Genomic DNA, 17,749 nt, shown 5'->3' on the forward strand with positions numbered 1-17,749 from the left:
TTGTATCTAGTTTATTTTCTTTTGTTTCCATGACCATGCTCTCTCTCTCTCTCTCTCTCTCTCTCTCTCTCTCTCTCTCTCTCTTTTATAAAGGTAAGAACGTAATATTATGCAAAGGTAATGTACACAGGCCTCATGGCCAACAGCTGACTGGGCTAGAACACAAACAAACTCAGGAAAAGGGGGGAGGGGGGGACAGAAATAGTAGACAATCCAGAAAACTAATACATTTTCCAGAGTAGTGACAATGCCGCTGGGATCTCTCTCTCTCTCCCCCTCTCTCTCTCTCTCTCTCTCTCTCTCTCTCTCATAGCCATGAGTTTCCATCTCTTTGCTTGAAAAGACAACCTATTACCTGTAAAGATTCTCTTCTACTCTTCAATCTTCATTTTCAGCCAAGAAGGGCTGTAAGAACCCTTGCCTGACTTCAAACCTGCTAGGGGTGCAGGATGGGAAACAAATAATGGGGTAAACCCTTTTGAACACCTGAAATTACACACTGCAGGCAGTGTTGCCTAGCAATGGTACCCTATCAAAAATGGGGGTGCATTCACCCAGGGAAGAGTAAGGGAGGAGGAAATCACTCCACCCTCAAAAGCACTCTTCTAAATCACACACAAAATTGCTGCACCAAATACCAGAGCAAATTTAGCATGAAATTCAGGTAAATACAGAAAGACTGAATAAAGATACCATTTTTATTGACAATTCCCATAAGGATGGCCCGTGACTGGGTCTTCAGCAAAGCATCCAGTACCATTGAAAGATCCCTTGTACTGTAGAAAGTCAGGTAGGCCATTAATAGTTAATTTTATGCCATTGCTACCTTGCAAGTGGCAAGCATAAATAAATGCCCACTGGCATACAAAGCTCACTAAATAACCTTCTAGATGCCTCTCCATTGACTGTGTCACCAGATGCAGCTGTTACCACCAAAAGCTTCAAATAGCGAGTTGCTGCATCCTCAGCATTACACTGGAAATTAAAAAAGACCACAGGAATCCAAGGTCAGGAGTGATGCCTACAGATGGGATCAAATTTGCAAATATTCTTTGACTATAATCCTTGATATATCTTACACGACCCTTGCATAAGCCTCCATTTTCATCCAGCAACTCATTCAATCGTTCTTCCACTGCACCCAAAAAATATAAAACACTCATGATAGAGATAACTAGAAAGCCAAACCTGATCTATGACAAGTGCATGCCATTACCTCCTTCAAATCGGCCTCCACTCGTTTCTATAGTCAATCTCTTTGCATTAGTGGAACCCAACTTTCTTGCACTTGATTTGGTCTTGACTTGCTTGGGATTAGCACCTTGCTTCTCACTGCTCTCACCAAGCATCCAGTTCCTTTTCGTATCAGGCAGCTCCAGTGGTGGGCCCAGTTCGGCTCTCTGTGGCTTTTTGTCTATCATGAGCTTACTGCCCTCTATTCTCGATTCTTCTTCAGAGCTTTCCTCGATCATGATAGGTTCTGGGTCATCTTCATCAGACTCACTCTCGACTATTGAGCGGGGAGTCATTGGGTCACCCCCAATAAATCCTCTGCATTCACGAGAACCGCACAGGCACTTCTTTGCTGCTGCACCACACACTCTTACATAGTTATAGTCGAATGTGATCTCTTCTCCCTGCAATGCCAAAATAAATGCATAATCAATGCCAAAAGCAGGCAGACTAAATTACAGAACTTTAAACATGTACAACCCACACCCCTGGACAAGTAAGGCTGCTGCGAGACCACCCCCCCCCCCCCCCCCCCACACACACACCACCACCACCCCCAAGGAAGGCATTGCAATCTCCCAACCAGCCTGCTACATGGTGCAACTTTGATTCAAACAACTCAAGGAAGCCGTTCTCATCCTAAAAGATGCGGGAAGGTAATCACCCATGGAGGTGGACACCAGATCTAGTCAAGTGGTTGGCAGTGCAGAAGGCAGGCAGGCAGGCAGGCATGTTTGGACCAGGAAGGAAAATAACCAAGTGGAAACTCGGGCATACTATACTCCAGGGTGGCCATCAAGTGCTAGCTATCTCGAGGGCTCCAGGGCAAGCCTCGTGTACCTCTGGGGATCCATGTGACTTACGCCATGGAGGTATGTGACTGATGCGCTGGACCCCCTTTTTTGCCTACTCTGCACGGCAAGGTCGCAGGATTCAGATGTCAAAGGTAGAGGGCATTCCAACAGCAGCACGACATTGAAGGTCCCAAGGCCTCTCAGATTTTTGGGGAGCCATTGTGGGATCGTTTTCGGCCGCGGAAGATCACCCTTTACATGTGGCAACTGGCAAACATGAGCTAGATCATTGGCCATTGGGGCTAGATCGGCATTATGTCCGAGATTCCCAGCTCCATCCACAGGTCGTTGGTCACCAGGTTCTTTGGGAGATTTGCAACAGCATAGCTGCGTGGCAGCATCTGGCTTGATAGCATTCATACCCTCCATGGTCAGTGGAGGCAGCTTCTGTCATGACCCTGTGAAAATGGAACAGCACAAGTGTGGGCATGGTGGTTGCTAAGCGAAAAATATTAAATGATTCACATTTGGGGTGCCCGGACAAAGAGAATGATGTGTGGACATCTTCATGTGTGAAGGGGGACCAGAACATTAATGAATTTTAATGTTTGAAACATGGGTGGCCCCTAGGCCTTAGTGGCCCCTAGGAAACTTCAATAATTATTAAAGTTGGGGGCCTAGGATAATTTTGGAGAGAGGCCACTCCACTTTTGGAGTTACACGCCTCTCTCATCTCTCTCTCTCTTGCTTTTTGGGAGTCGTGCAAGTTTGCAAGCGTGGAGAAGAGAAGAAGGCTGGTCGACTGCATATGGCTGCTGCTGCTGGTTTTTGACTGCTGTTTTCCGTACAGAAGTGCCCGTACAGCTGCAGGTACAGTCCACGTGGCTGCCCGTACAGGGTATGGCTGCTGCAGGTGCAGGCGGCGCAAACAGAAGCTGAAGGCGGGTACAGTACATGTTGCAGGCTGTGCCGTACGGACAGCTGGTACAGGGGTACGGACATGTGCAGGTGCAGGCGGCGCTGATTCAAGCTGCGCTGGCAAGAATAGACAGCAGGCAGCTGCTGTGCGAGTGATGTACTGTACGGTACAGGTGGCTGCAGAGGCTGTACGGACAGGTACAGTAGTGGTTTGCTGACCTGTACGGACAAGTACAACCAGTTTCAGCTCTGTTCAGTCCTGAACAGTAGTGGGCAGGCAAAGCTTTCTCAGAGCTCAGTTGATGTATCAGTCAAGTGGTTGCAAGGAGGAAAGTACAGACTGGTACAATTGGCCTCACGAGTGCAAAACCACGTGCTGATTTGGTAAGCTCTGAACTTGTCCATCTTTCTTTCTTTTCATTGGCTTATGTCTGCTGCTGCAGAGTTGTGCTATCTGGCCCCTTGTGAGAGGAGGGGTATGGCAGATTGAAAGGGTGGAAACAGAGATTGGACAGTGGATGTATGTTTGTGCTGAGTTGTGGAACCATGTACTTGGGATATGCCAAATGTGTGCTCAAGGCTGCCCTGCTGAATGGTCTTGGCTGATCAGAGGGAAACACAGAGTGTTGCTTTTGTGGGACACAGATCTGTGTTGTGCTAAGAGGTCTTGTGGGCTACCAGATTGGACATACAGGTGTATTCTCCTGGCTGGTTTTGTTGTACTCAGCTTTACATCCTTTTGAATTTGAATAAAGAAATACCGAAAGGGGCGCCAAGCTTTGGGGCCAACAGGTGTCGTTCTCATTTCAGATTTGGGGCACTCTAGCTCCAATTAAATTTGTTTTTATATCTCGACTACAAGTGGAAGGGTGACTGCTAGTCTACCGCACTTTGGTTTCTACCAGAGGCCGGTTTCAAGGTTCCGTTGCCGGGACCCATCATCAACTTTCTTAAGGGGGTGAGCTCGTGGTTGACTCGAGGAAAGTCATCGCTGAAAAATTCAGCAACATGTCTGATACAGAAGACGAATATTTTTATCATGAAGAGGAAGAGCAAGAGACCTCTCCTGAGAGAAATGAATCTGAGGATATTCTTGGAGGAGAACAAGCTGGAGATGATGAGCATTATGAGGATGTAACACAGCCAGAAGATGTGCCTAGTAAAGAGGAAGATGATGCTGAGTTTAAAAATCGTTTGGCCGGTGTTATGGATGTGTTTATGCAGCTCACACAAAGTGAGAAGTTTGCTGAATTTATGAGATCCTGTTCTGAGCCTGAAAAGAAGAAGAAGAAGGTGCGTTCTAAGAACCTTACTCAGGGTCATAGTGGTGCCTTCCCACAAGATCCATCTTTTGGACAGTTTCCGAACATGCAGCATGCTTTTGGTGCTAACTCTCAGAGTTCCTTCTTTGGACAGCCATCTATTCCTCAGCAAACTATGCATCCAGGTTATTTTGGTGGTGGCTCGGTGTTCCAATCTATGACTGGGGGTTATCCTCAGGGAGGCATGGGTATGCCAGGGACTTTTGGAGCTAATTTTCAGCCTGGTATGCACGGGAATATGTATGGTGGTATGCAGTCCGGAATGCAAGGAAACATGTTTGGGGGCATGCAACCTGGAATGCAAGCAAATATGTATGGTGGCATGCAGCCCGGTATGCATAATGGTATGTTTGGAAACATGGCTGGAATGTATGGCATGCCAGGTGTGGGAATGGGTAATGTTGACCCTATGATGGGCATGAATGCTGGGGGTAGCAATCTTGTGAAGCCACTTCCTTACGATAATCTTACGCCTATGGGTAAGGCGAAGGATTTTAAGGAAGGGGGAGCTGCTGTGAAATTTGATACATTCAGTGGAGCCAAAAATAAATTAAAAGCACTTACCTTTTTACAGCAGTTTGATGCTGCTTTTTCTGGTGGAAATTACACAGAGTCCTCAAAGGTGAGAAAAGCTGCGACTTTTCTCAAAGGCAATGCATTCTTCAGCAGGGCATAGCACCAACTACTTGGGTGCAATTTAAACAGGTGTTCTCTTCCGTATGGCTCACATCTACTTTTGAGGTGGATGTAATGACAGCATGGCACAAGTTGGATGCATCAAAATGTGAAAATATGGAAGATTACAACAAGAAGTTTTGGGAAGCTTTACTCCCAGTTACTTCTTACCGTGCAGTGCCTTTGTTTGAGCAGGTAGAGAAATATTGTTGTGGGCTGCCCAAGGAGGTGCGTGACTATTGCATAAAGACTCGAGTAACGAACATGTCACAGATGATAGAGAATGCTAGGACAGCTAATGCGTTACTCACTAGAGTCTCATCTGGATTTAAAGGCAGTAAGAACTCGAGCAAGAAATCTGAAAAGTCAGAGCATGCTTCGCGTGATGCAAAAGGGTCTACAGAGACACGGTATAAGAAGTTGCCAATGCCCAAGAGAACTTCTGAGGAGAGATAAGCTTTGAGGGATGCTCGGAAATGTTTTTACTGTACAGAAAGGGACATATGTCTTTTAATTATCCCAAGAGAAAGTCCCAAAAGGACTCTGACAATAAAGCAGAGCCCAAGTCAAAGAAACCAAAACCTTCTGCAGGGTTAGTTCCTGATCTTGTTGGGGAATAGCCAGGTGGTGAAGAGAACTGAGTTGTGCAGGGCATGGGGCAAAGTGAGAGATCAAAATGCCTTGATATTCTTTGACACAGGTGCTAGAGCCAACTTTATTTCACCGGATTTGGTTGGCCGATTGGGGATTCATGCAGAGGAGATGGGGCCGTTATATGAGGCTAACATGGCTTGTCCAGGGTATGCAGAACCCGTCACTCCTATTATTGGGAAGCTCAGGCTTCATTTGCAGGGTTATGTGGACAGCGAAGAGTTTTTCATCATGCCACTTGATGGATGTGATGTTTTGTTGGGTATGCCATGGTGCCACAGAGTACATGCGGTGGTGGATACATACAATAGGAAGATCACTTTGACTCATAGAGGGAAAGAACATGTTTTGGATGTAAAACTTAAAGGGGAATCTGTTTCTATTGTATCAGCTTCGGCAATTTCATCAGTAATGAAAAAGCATCTTTCCGCGTACTTGATTTATGTAAAGGATGCAAAAGATGATGAGTCTAAGTCTAATTTGTCTATGTTAGATAAGGACAGGACTGATTTCTTATATGGGTTCCAAGATTGTTTTTCCGAGTCATTGCCAGAGGAACTTCCTCCGGAGAGGCCAAAAGATTATGCCATTGATCTAATTCCTGGTAGTACTCCACCAAATAGACCGCCGTACCGTGTTAGTGCAGCCCAACAAGAAGAAATTATGAGTCAAGTACAGGAGCTTTTGAATAAAGGGTTGATACAGCCTAGCTCATCACCCTTTTGCTCACCTGTACTCTTAGTGCAAAAGAAGGATGGTTCTTGGCGCATGTGTATTGATTACAGAGCGCTGAACAAGAATACCTTCAAGAATCGATTCCCCATTCCGAGGATCGATGACATTTTGGACCGCTTACAGGGCTCCACAATCTTTAGTCGTATTGACTTGAAAAGCGGGTATCATCAGATACGTATTAGACCGGCTGATCAGGAAATTACAGCCTTCAAAAAGCTTAAAGAAAAGCTTACTTCGGATCCAGTTTTGGTATTACCGGACCTCCGAAAGGCTTTTGTTGTCCAATGTGATGAATGTGGAAGTAGCATTGGGGCAGTTCTCATGCAGGATGGACATGTGATAGCCTATGAGAGTAGAATATTACAAGATGCCGAGAAGCATTTACAGGTTTATGAGAAAGAGATGTTGGCTGTAATTCATGCTCTTTCTACATGGAAACACTATTTGCTTGGGGCTGATTTCACTGTGCAGACAGATCATCAGACCTTGCGTTATTTCCTCACGCAAACTAAGCTTTCAGAGAAGCATATGCGATGGGCAAACTTTTTGTCTATGTTTCACTTCCAAATTGTGCATGTGGAAGGCAAAAAGAATGTAGTGGCAGATGCTTTGTCACGCAAGCCACAGGTCTCAGCAGTTTCACTTGCTTATCATCATGAGCTTGATGAAATGAGCTTGATGAAATGAAAGAGCAGTATGCCCATGATGAGGACTTTGACAGGTTGTATGATCAGATATCTGAGGGTCAGCGGCATGAGCACTATACTCTCAGAGATGGGTTTTTATTGATGCATAGCAGACTGTGTGTTACCAAGCCATTGCGACTCAAGGTTATGATTGAAAGTCATGCTCCACCGTATGCAGGTCATAGAGGTATTGACGCCACGGTAAAAGCAGTGGAGACTTTCTTTTATTGGCCAACCTTGAGAAGAGATGTTGATGCCTTTGTTAGGCAATGCATCGTATGTCAGAAGGTAAAGTTTGACCGTCAAAAGACACCAGGGTTATTACAGCCTTTACCTATTCCTGATAGACCTTGGGAGAGCATTGCCATGGATTTTATATTTGATCTGCCACGGACACAAACAAGCAATGATGGCATTTGGACCATCATATGCAGGTTCAGTAAGCAGGCTCATTTCATTCCCGTGCGTAAGACGATCAAAGTGGATCATGTGGTGAAGTTGTTCATGGCGAACATCTTCAAGTATCATGGCTTGCCTAGGTCTATCATTAGTGACCGTGATCCACGGATGACGAGTTCATTCTGGGTACAACTCTCAACTTTTCATCATCATTTCATCCACAAACAGATGGTCAATCGGAAGAGGCTAACTCTACAGTGCTCGATCTTCTTAAGCGTTATGTGTCAGAGCACAAGCAACAATGGGAAAAGTATCTTCCTTTGGTGGAATTTGCATATAACAACACTGTCCATACCTCGACGGGCAAGGCGCCTTTTGAGATTGTGGAAGGAGGGAAGAAGGTACCACCCATTTTGCATACAAAGGATAAGATCTTTGAGGCTGATCAGTATGTGGAGAGCATGGATGAAGCTTATCGGAGAGTTAAGTTGGCACTCAAGAAAACTCAGCAAAAGCAAAAGAAAGCTGCAGACCGTCACAAACGTGCATTAGAGTTTGCATTGGGTGATTGGGTTCTTTTGCACTTTAATAAAAAGGCTAGACCCAAGAAGATGAAGGGTAAAGAGCGCTTATTCCCTAAGTTGAGCATGCGTTATTATGGGCCTTTTCAGGTATTGGAAAAGATTGGTGAGGTGGCCTATCACTTGAAGCTACCAGATCACTGGAAGATTCACAATGCATTTCACGTGAGTCTCCTTAGACCTTTCCGTGGGGATGTGCCTGAGGATATATCAGATGAGGCTCAGCCGGAAGTTGAGGAACTTGATGAGGTTCTTATTCCAGAGCAGATGCTGGCACATAAGGAAAGAAAGGTACGAGGTAAAGTTTCCCGTCGCTATCTTGTGAAGTTCAAGAACTATTCACCGATGGATGCGAAGTGGATGGAGGAAGGTGACTTAACAGATTCACCTCAGGGTTTGCAGCTTTATCTCGATGCCTTTGAGTTGGAGCCGACTCTTGTTATGGCTCATTCAGGTTCAGCAGAGCATGGGTCTGGAGCATTGCCTGATGCTCAAGAGGGAGGTAGCACCTCCACTCCCTTGATACAGACAGGCTCAGATGATATCTAGAGGTCGCTTGGTGCAGTTTTTGTCTCACCCGAAGGTACTGATGGCTGACAGTACATCTGTTTATGGGACTTCTATGATATATGTGTACTAGTCACATTGGATGTTGTGGTTGTGTATGGTTCACAGTGGTATACAACTTGGACTACTACTACACCATTGGTTTGCAGTGAATGATGTTACATCTGCATGGCTTAGAGAGATTGGGACGCTGATCTTGCCATATTGTATATTTCACTTTGGATATTTTGCTGTATCACCAGAATGCAATCGAGGACGCTTGCCATTTTTCAAGAGGGGGTTATGTCATGACCCTGTGAAAATGGAACAACACAAGTGTGGGCATGGTGGTTGCTGAGCGAAAAATATTAAATGATTCACATTTGGGGTGCCCGGACAAAGAGAATGATGTGTGGACATCTTCAGGTGTGAAGGGGGACCAGAACATTAATGAATTTTAATGTTTGAAACATGGGTGGCCCCTAGGCCTTAGTGGCCCCTAGGAAACTTCAATAATTATTAAAGTTGGGGGCCTAGGATAATTTTGGAGAGAGGCCACTCCACTTTTGGAGTTACACGCCTCTCTCATCTCTCTCTCTCTCTCTTGCTTTTTGGGAGTCGTGCAAGTTTGCAAGCGTGGAGAAGAGGAGAAGGCTGGTCGACTGCATATGGTTGCTGCTGCTGGTTTTCGACTGCTGTTTTCCGTACAGAAGTGCCCGTACAGCTGCAGGTACAGTCCACGTGGCTGCCCGTACAGGGTATGGCTGCTACAGGTGCAGGCGGCGCAAACAGAAGCTGAAGGCGGGTACAATACGTGTTGCAGGCTGTGCTGCAGGTACAGTCGTACGGACAACTGGCACAGGGGTACGGCGAGGTGCAGGTACAGGCGACGCTGATTCAGGCTGCGCTGGCAAGAATAGACAGCAGGCGGCAGCTGTGCGAGTGTTGTACTGTACGGTACAGGTGGCTACAGAGGCTGTACGGACAGGTACAGTAGTGATTTGCTGACCTGTACGGACAGGTGCAACCAATTTCAGCTCTGTTCAGTCCTGAACAGTAGTGGGCGGTGCATCTCCAGCTGCAGGCAAAGCTTTCTCAGAGCTTAGTTGATGTATCAATCAAGTGGTTGCAAGGAGGAAAGTACAGACTGGTACAATTGGCCTCTCGAGTGCAGAACCACGTGCTGATTTGGTAAGCTCTGAACTTGTCCATCTTTCTTTCTTTCCATTGGCTTATGTCTGCTGCAGAGTTGTGCTATCTGGCCCCTTGTGAGAGGAGGGGTATGGCAGATTGAAAGGGTGGAAACAGAGATTGGACAGTGGATGTATGTTTGTGCTGAGTTGTGGAACCATGTACTTGGGATATGCCAGATGTGTGCTCAAGGCTGCCCTGCTGAATGGCCTTGGCTGATCAGAGGGAAACACAGAGTGTTGCTTTTGTGGGACACAGATCTGTCTGTGAATTCTCTGTGCTAAGAGGTCTTGTGGGCTGCCAGATTGGACATACAGGTGTAGTCTCCTAGCTGGTTTTGTTGTGCTGAGCTTTACATCTTTTTGAATTTGAATAAAGAAATACCGAAAGGGGCGCCAAGCTTTGGGGCCAACAGGTGTCGTTCTCATTTCAGATTTGGGGCACTCTAGCTCCAATTAAATTTGTTTTTATATCTGGACTACAAGTGGAAGGGTGACTGCTAGTCTACCGCACTTTGGTTTCTACCAGAGGCCGGTTTCAGCTTCGAGGTGGCTCAGACCGCATGCGGAAGCGCCAGAAGGCCTTCCTGTGGGTCTGGCATCATGGTCCCTTTCTCACTAAAAGTGGTGGCGCCTGTGGTTGTTTCCCCCTCCCCCCATTGTATGAGATAGCTTTCTCCTCCAAGAGCGCGGCCAGCTAGAGGAGAAGAGCATCCTCCCCCTTTTATGCATCTTGACTCTCGTTTCCCATTTGAGGACGAGTTTCTATGAAGCCATTTTGGTTGTTTTTCTCAGTAACTAATAGAAGGATTCTTTTCCCAAGGAAAAAGAAAGAAGCAGGTGATAGAGGGCACCCTATTTCACCCCAAAAGTGTTGGAAATCTCCTACGATGTACCTCTTGGGCTCTCACTCAATCAGGTGATAGACTCATAGAACACAATGATGCTCCAAACCATGTCAAATGGGACTCCTATCTTCTGTAGATGCTGTAGGAGGCCAGCTCGGGGTACAATATCAAAAGCTTTGTAGAAATCCACAAAGCAGCAGTAAATCCTCTGATGTCATGCTCTACCCCCCTCGATAATGGCATGGAGGGTGAAGATGTGGTCAAGGGTAGAGTAGCTCCTCTGAAAGCCTAAGAGCACTGCATCCATGTCTCTTTGCAAAATGAACCGAGCTCCACCTCTAGCACCAATCCATAGAGTTTGGCCAATGTGTGGCCTATCACAAAATTCCTCACAACTTCTGTTTCCTATTGTTCATGTGTGGCATATGGAGCCTTACATGACATACATGTATGGCTTGTGGAGCCTGACATGGTATGTTTGTATGGCATATGGAGCCTGACATGACAGTACATGTATGGCTCATGGAGCGTGACATGATAGTACATGTATGGCTTGTGGAGCCTCACATGGTGTGTACATGTATGGCTCATGGAGCCTGACATGATATGATTTCCTGGGACTAGCTATCCCGGTGATCTTCTGTATTTATGTTCTGGGAAGAATCCAGAAGGATCATGAAGCCTTGAACATTTTATCTGATACAACTGAGCAAATGGGTGTTTCGTCCAATCTAGTTGCACTCATGTGTGTGCATGACTTTGATTTTATATTTGGATGACTTGTCTTGTTTGCCTGGACAATGCCTGAGATTACTGCTTGTGTTGTCCATGGAGCCAGGGATGCCTCAGCACCCTGTGGACATGTATGTGCACATGTGTTTAGGACTGATAGGTGGTCTACATGTGTTTTGCAGGTGGTAAGTGTCCCTAAAACCCAATTTACAGCTTTATGATTTCACATACTAATAATTATGGGTGCACATCCACCGAACAACTTATAAGTCATTCACACTCGGTAGGCCTATTTTAATACATGTGGCAGCCAAAAGGTGGACATTGGACCTGATTTGAACCATTCTAGCCCCTAGTGTGGTGTTTGTGTAGAGTTGTTATCTCTCTCTTATCTGGCATGCTGGTGTGTTTGGTCAGTTTTCAAGATTGATAAGATTTCCGTGTTTCAGCTGCCCTTCCGTTACATGGCCAATCATGATCATCCTATCATTATTAGGATCAAGTGGGTCTCTAGCTTTGAGGATGGTGGTGATGGTTTTAGCGGACCAAGAGGGTGGAAATCCTTCACAAGGGCTCTATTGAACATGTAGGCTAGTAGGGGTGCCAAGGTATCATCGCATGTGAGATGTACTTGGCAGTGAATCCCTTGTGATCCTGGGACCGCACATTACGTAGTTTACAGATGACCTTGAGGACCATACCCTTTGTGAAGAAGGTGCAAGTGGTGGGGGTAGAGGTGGCTGATGGGGGATATGCTAGAGGGAGTGTGCATAGGAGTGTCGTTTGTCCGAGCAAGTGATAGGTGTGGGACGGGCGATGTTCTCAGAGTTCCCTCTTTGCAGTTTGGCTGTAAGAAGAGTCAGTATAACTTATCCTCTTTCCGATCGTGGAACTCTCGTTTCTTGCGTTGGGTGAGGCGTTGAGAAATCTATTGCACTTGGCGCTTCGTGATTTGCCCAATATGTACCTCATGCTTAAGATGGGAGCATGTGGCTCGGCATTCGTCATCATACCAGCAGTTCTAGGGCATGGAACCGCAAGGCGGCTTGGCGGTAGACCGCCACATGCATATAAAAGAAGTCGTGGCAGATGTGTGGAGAATGGTGATGAGCTATGATGTGAGGGCGGGTAGGGGGACAGTAGGATCCACATCCTAGAGTTGGCGGTAGATGTGGTCGAAGTAAACAGGGACAAGCTCGTGATCAAAATGGACATGGATGTAATGTGAGATGGAGGGGGGGGGAGGGGGGAGGAGTGAAAGAGAGGTAGGCATGGTCAGCTTCAAAGGGGGGTGGCGGGATGGAGAAGTCGGAAGGAGGTGTGCCAAAGCCAGAGATCCCATCAAGTAATCCACGGTGCCTCCTAAGTAAGGGAAGGAGGTGAGGGCATTGGAGGGCCATCAGGACATCCCGTTATAGATAACAAGAACACATGCAGCTCCCAACTCTAAGAAATGACTCCCATACACCGTGACCTCCTCACAGTCCTATGATGATCTCTATAACCCCATGTCAGTGATGTCCAGCTCCTGTAGTCTAATAGGGTCGTCCAGATCAAGTAGTGGGACCTGCTGACTCCCCGTCCTAGCGTTGAAATCCCCGAGCACGTGCCACGAGGGCTTCCCCCAGCTGTGAGAACTCTATAATCCCCATATAATGGTAAGTATGGTGACCGGCCATGCTGTGCGGAGTAAGAGGAGTGGTTCAGTACAAAATAACACACCGCAATGTGGATAACTCAATCCCCGGTAAGCTGTTGCACCCAAAGATACCATGCATCCTCGTCCTTCCGCACGATGCAGAGAATCTGACGGAGGTGGGGTCTAAAAAGGAAAGCTACCCCTCCCGAGCCACATACTCCTCCTGGTGTGCATGTCTTGCCTCGGAAAGCTGACTCCCACTCATACCCGGCTATGTATCGTAAACCCCTCTCGGGCTCTGATGAGTCTCTGTATAGAAAATGACATCCCTACCTATAAGAATCTCACTCAAACCTCCTGGATTTGACCACCAGGTGCCATTGCAGTTCCATACTGCTAACCTCAAGTGAGAAAGAGAGAATTATATTAACATCTTACAAAAGACTATGAGGGTCTATGAGACCATAGTTACACATGAAGAGTAGTATATCATGCACCGTGGCATGAAAAGAAAGACAAGGTTATGATAGTTTAACAGAAGATTACAAGGATCGATAAAACTATGGTGGTCCATCAATATATACCCATCACACACAGTGGTATGTAATAGGAAAAAGAAACAAAACTGACACACACTAATGAGAAGCAAGCAAAAAGTGTAATGTGAACTATTGAGAGAGAGACAGAGAGAGAGAGAGAGAGAGAGAGAGAGAGGGCGCACCTTCTTAAGATCTCTAATGGCAAAGAGACCAATGCAAACTTCACCATTTACCATCCACTGTCAAGGCCACAAGCATAAGACTATTAAAAATGGTAATTATTAAATTCTAAACAGAAAACTGAATTAGATTTTAAAAAACAATTTCCACATGCAAAATCCATGGCAGCAGTTCTCATAATCACATGAGTTACGGCTTCAGAAATTTGACTCTCTAAGTTTTTTTCTTACCTTCTCGGTTCTACAATTCGGTTCACAGCTATGGTTGATGAAACGTCCCAGATTTCCTTTCACACAAGCATCAATAACCTGCATGCAGTTTCTCAAAAAAAAAAAATTGTTTCCTTGGGAATCATACCAGAAACACCGTTTACCGCCCTCCCCCCTACTCAATAAGGAAGAACGCCGCGGGGGGAGGGGGGGGGGGTGTGCAGTGGGGGTAAGCGTGTTGGGGAGGGAGGAAAGAGGGGCAGCCTCCCAATCCTTTGAGGGAAACCCTTCCCCATAGAGGCAACTGAAATGGATCTCCCTTCAGTTGTCCCTGCCCACCTCCCTCTCCTGCTATCCCTCTGCCCCAACCATGCCACAGTCGGCTGAAATGGATCAACCCGACTGTGTGACTATTCAACTTATGGACATCCTGTGCTGCAACACTTTCTAGCTGAATATCAAGAAATTGTGGAATCCATCTGAAAGGGAAATTACCTCACTGCTGTTTAATGTCATGAAATAGAAGTGTTTCTGGCCCCCCAAAGCATACTCTTTCTGGCGGGCTTCATAGGCAGCCATATCCAGTACCTAACAACGTTTAGTAGAGATCATTAAATATGTAGAGACATTTTGCACATTCTGTATCTAACAAATAAAGTTATTTTTTAGTCCCTCACCTCTCCAACATACTCAATGATAAAGGCTCCCATGGAGACATCCTGCAAAATTTGTAAGCCAAAGCCTTTCCTCCCACAACGAAACCAACCAACTTTTGTGTATAATCTTCTCTGGAACTGCATGTTGCAAGTATGATAATATCTTAGGGTTCACTACCATATCATGATTTCAATCTCACATGCTACGACAAACAGTTGCATACATACCTGTTGGTTGGAGCAGATATCCTCACAGGGACAAGTAAGTATGATAATATCTTAGGGTTCACTACAATATCATGATTTCAATCTCACATGCTACGACAAACAGTTGCATACATACCTGTTGGTTGGAGCAGATATCCCCACAGGGACAAGTCTGAGAAACACATTCAATGCTCAGCATGCGATTTAAACAATCCTCCCCACAACCACCACCACCATCTTCTGGAGGCATGCACCCACAAACCATTTGCTGCAGCAATTAAACAGTGTGTCAGATCACAACAGTAGGTCAAAAACTTAGCACATTTGTTTCCATGTAGCACTAAGCTACCAAAGCATCCCTAGAATGAGAAAGGGCTAAGAACCTTTAGAAAGCCAACAAAAAAAAAATGTACAATTCAACCAATTGTACATCACCTATATTTACAAGAGTCCTCGAAGGAAGAGCTACATATAATAGGGAGAGGCCAGTAGATGAGGTGAAATGCCCAAGGGAGAGGCCCTTGGCATGGAAAGCAACGTCAAAAGCGGGGGTCAAGTTATCAAAAAAAGGTGGTTTGGGGCTGATTCGTGCACATCATGGGCTAGCTGCCTTCACCAGAGAGCTGGTTGACTCCTTCCAACACATCTCCCATGCTAATCATCAACTTCCAGGGTTGGTGTAACATTTCCAGGAGAGACTCACAGTGTTCCAGCTTTCACACAACGAAAAGCTTAAAGCAAGCTGCTTTAGGGTTTTCATGGCTGAAACTTAGATTTTGAGCAGATTTCAGGGCTGTACAAGCGTTGTACAGAAATGTAGTAATGTACACATGCCATACGGATTGTACAAACAGCAGTACTTTGGACATGTACGGATTGTTCACAAATCTGAAGAATGATTGGTTCCAAACCATTGTTTCCAAGCGTTTTCTGGATTTTTCGGGCAATTTTCAGGCTTTTTCTGCTTTTCCAATCTCAATCGTCACGGGACTGTTGTATCTCTTTTTGTATTGTGTGTGTGTCCGCGTGTGTGTGTCCGCCCATGTGTGAACTGTCACTTATCCACTTATCTTATCCTAGTGTCTGTGCCATGTGGCATATTTTTATTAGTTGTGCATTTGCCTATGTGTAAAGAAGATGAGGTAGCTCTGCCCATAAAAGAACCCCATTGTACTCATTTTTTATTATTCAAGCAACATAGTACATTGAGCTCACACAATGTACTCTCTCTCTCTCTCTCTCTCTCGGTGCCAGTAATATCATCTTTATTTTTCATTTTCTGGTTTTTTATCCAGACATTGTATCAGATCCACCATGATGTAACTTTTTGGTCTCATAGGTCATTATGGCCTTTTGAAGACGTTAATATAACATTTCATTTCATTTCATTTCTCTCTCTCTCTCTCTAGCAAAGTTCACCTTTGGTCCCACCTTTGGTCCAACAGTGGTATCAGAGTCACCTTCCCTCACGTCAATCTTCTTTTGCCCACCAACTCTTCTGCAAACCCTAATCTGCAGAAATTATCCTGCTTCATTACATTTTTCGAACCCACAGCAGATATGGAGTCTATTGGTTCTTCATCAGCCACATCCTACATGTACTCTATCGAGATATTTGACGGGACCGTGCATTTCTCCACGTGGCACTCCCACATCACATTGCAGCTTATGCGAGAAGTGACATGGGGGGTACTGGAGCATCAGTCTAAAAGCAGATTATCTGGGAAACTAGCCACGACCGCACACTTGGACTCATTGGGCTGAACCTTCAAGCTAATCTGGGACATCACTTAGATCTCAAGAAATCAGCTAAAGAAAATTAGGAAAAACTGGAACAATTGTTTGGGAACAAAATTAGTAATTCTGAAGTGTTCCTCAAACAAAAGTTCTTTAATCTGCGCATGAATGAATCCCAAAATCTCACAGTTTACTTGAACATAATTTCTTCTTTAGTTAATCAGTTGGGCAATGTCAGTGCCGCTCCATCAAAGAGCGACAAAAAGGCAGCTCTCCTTTCGCGGATTGAGGACATTCCTCAATACTCCAAAATTATGGCCGTCCTCTGTGCCAATCAACGTACAAATGGTGGGTCTCCTCATTGAGGAAGATTGGCGTCTCAGGTACAAGGGCCCGACTGCTACAGACTCTGGCAAGGTCTACGCAGCTCGTACTTCAAAGCAGCCTCTTTCATCCCGCAAGAAAAAGTTTCCCCGGAAGTGTACCTATTGAGGAAAGCTTGGCCATTTCAGGACAAGGAACGCATGAACTTTATTGGGGAGAATCCTGATCTTGCAACATAGTACGAGGCTCCGAATCATGCCAACCCATCACCGACACCTCTAGTTGTCTCTATGATGACTGGAAGGATAACAGCTATGCTCTCTAGAGCACTACTAATGGGGGGGGGGGGGGGCATCGACTACTAACATCTTGATGCAGCTTTATCTCCACCGACCACTCTCAGTATCATGCTGCTCTGTCTTCGTGGACCACTCTCAATATCATGCTGCATGAGACGCAGTGTTGGCTGGCCTCTTCTCTTGCCCAGTTGAGCCATGAGAGTGCCCATGGGGTGCTATGCATGCGAGGGGGGACCAGAAGTCCGAGATTGTTCGGCGGGTGCTATGCATGCGAGGGGGGACCAGAAGTCCAAGATTGTTCGGCATCGACACTTCTTCATTCAGGCTTCAGTACATCTATTTGGTCCACCTCCTCTTTCGAATTTTCTAAATAATATGTTCGTTTTTATTATTATCTATGCTTTATTTTGTACCCAATAATTTGTAGGGGACTAGACACTGCTCCGGAGTCCGGAGTAAGACCTTCCCATACCTTCACTTCCATTTCGTGTTAAAGGTTTGTTTCACCGTTAACCCGAAGGGGGGTGGTTAGTATCTCTTTAAGTATTGGGTGCGTGTCCGTGTGTGTATGTCCGCCCATGTGTGAACAGTCACTTATCCACTTATCTTATCCGAGTGTGTGGCATGTGCATATTTTTTTTAGTTGTGT

The 17,749-nt window shown here is 45.7% G+C and overlaps 1 protein-coding gene across 1 annotated transcript in view; it reads right to left on the reverse strand.

Annotated features, from left to right (window-relative positions):
• LOC147640487 (uncharacterized) overlaps positions 1 to 17,749 on the reverse strand; it is an 88,156-nt gene that overhangs the window by 43,772 nt on the left and 26,635 nt on the right. Inside the window, exons 7-15 of the mRNA XM_086781262.1 lie at positions 14,877 to 15,008; positions 14,555 to 14,671; positions 14,373 to 14,465; positions 13,899 to 13,976; positions 13,671 to 13,727; positions 1,217 to 1,637; positions 1,080 to 1,135; positions 884 to 975; positions 694 to 776 (exon numbers count right to left, since the gene is read on the reverse strand). Of these exons, the coding sequence (XP_086637388.1) occupies positions 694 to 776; positions 884 to 975; positions 1,080 to 1,135; positions 1,217 to 1,637; positions 13,671 to 13,727; positions 13,899 to 13,976; positions 14,373 to 14,465; positions 14,555 to 14,671; positions 14,877 to 15,008 (1,129 nt within the window). The remainder of the gene's footprint in view (positions 1 to 693; positions 777 to 883; positions 976 to 1,079; positions 1,136 to 1,216; positions 1,638 to 13,670; positions 13,728 to 13,898; positions 13,977 to 14,372; positions 14,466 to 14,554; positions 14,672 to 14,876; positions 15,009 to 17,749) is intronic.

The sequence above is a fragment of the Cibotium barometz genome, chromosome 3, assembly GCF_041138505.1.
Source record: "Cibotium barometz isolate CiBa-2024 chromosome 3, ASM4113850v1, whole genome shotgun sequence".
NCBI lineage: Eukaryota > Viridiplantae > Streptophyta > Polypodiopsida > Cyatheales > Cibotiaceae > Cibotium > Cibotium barometz.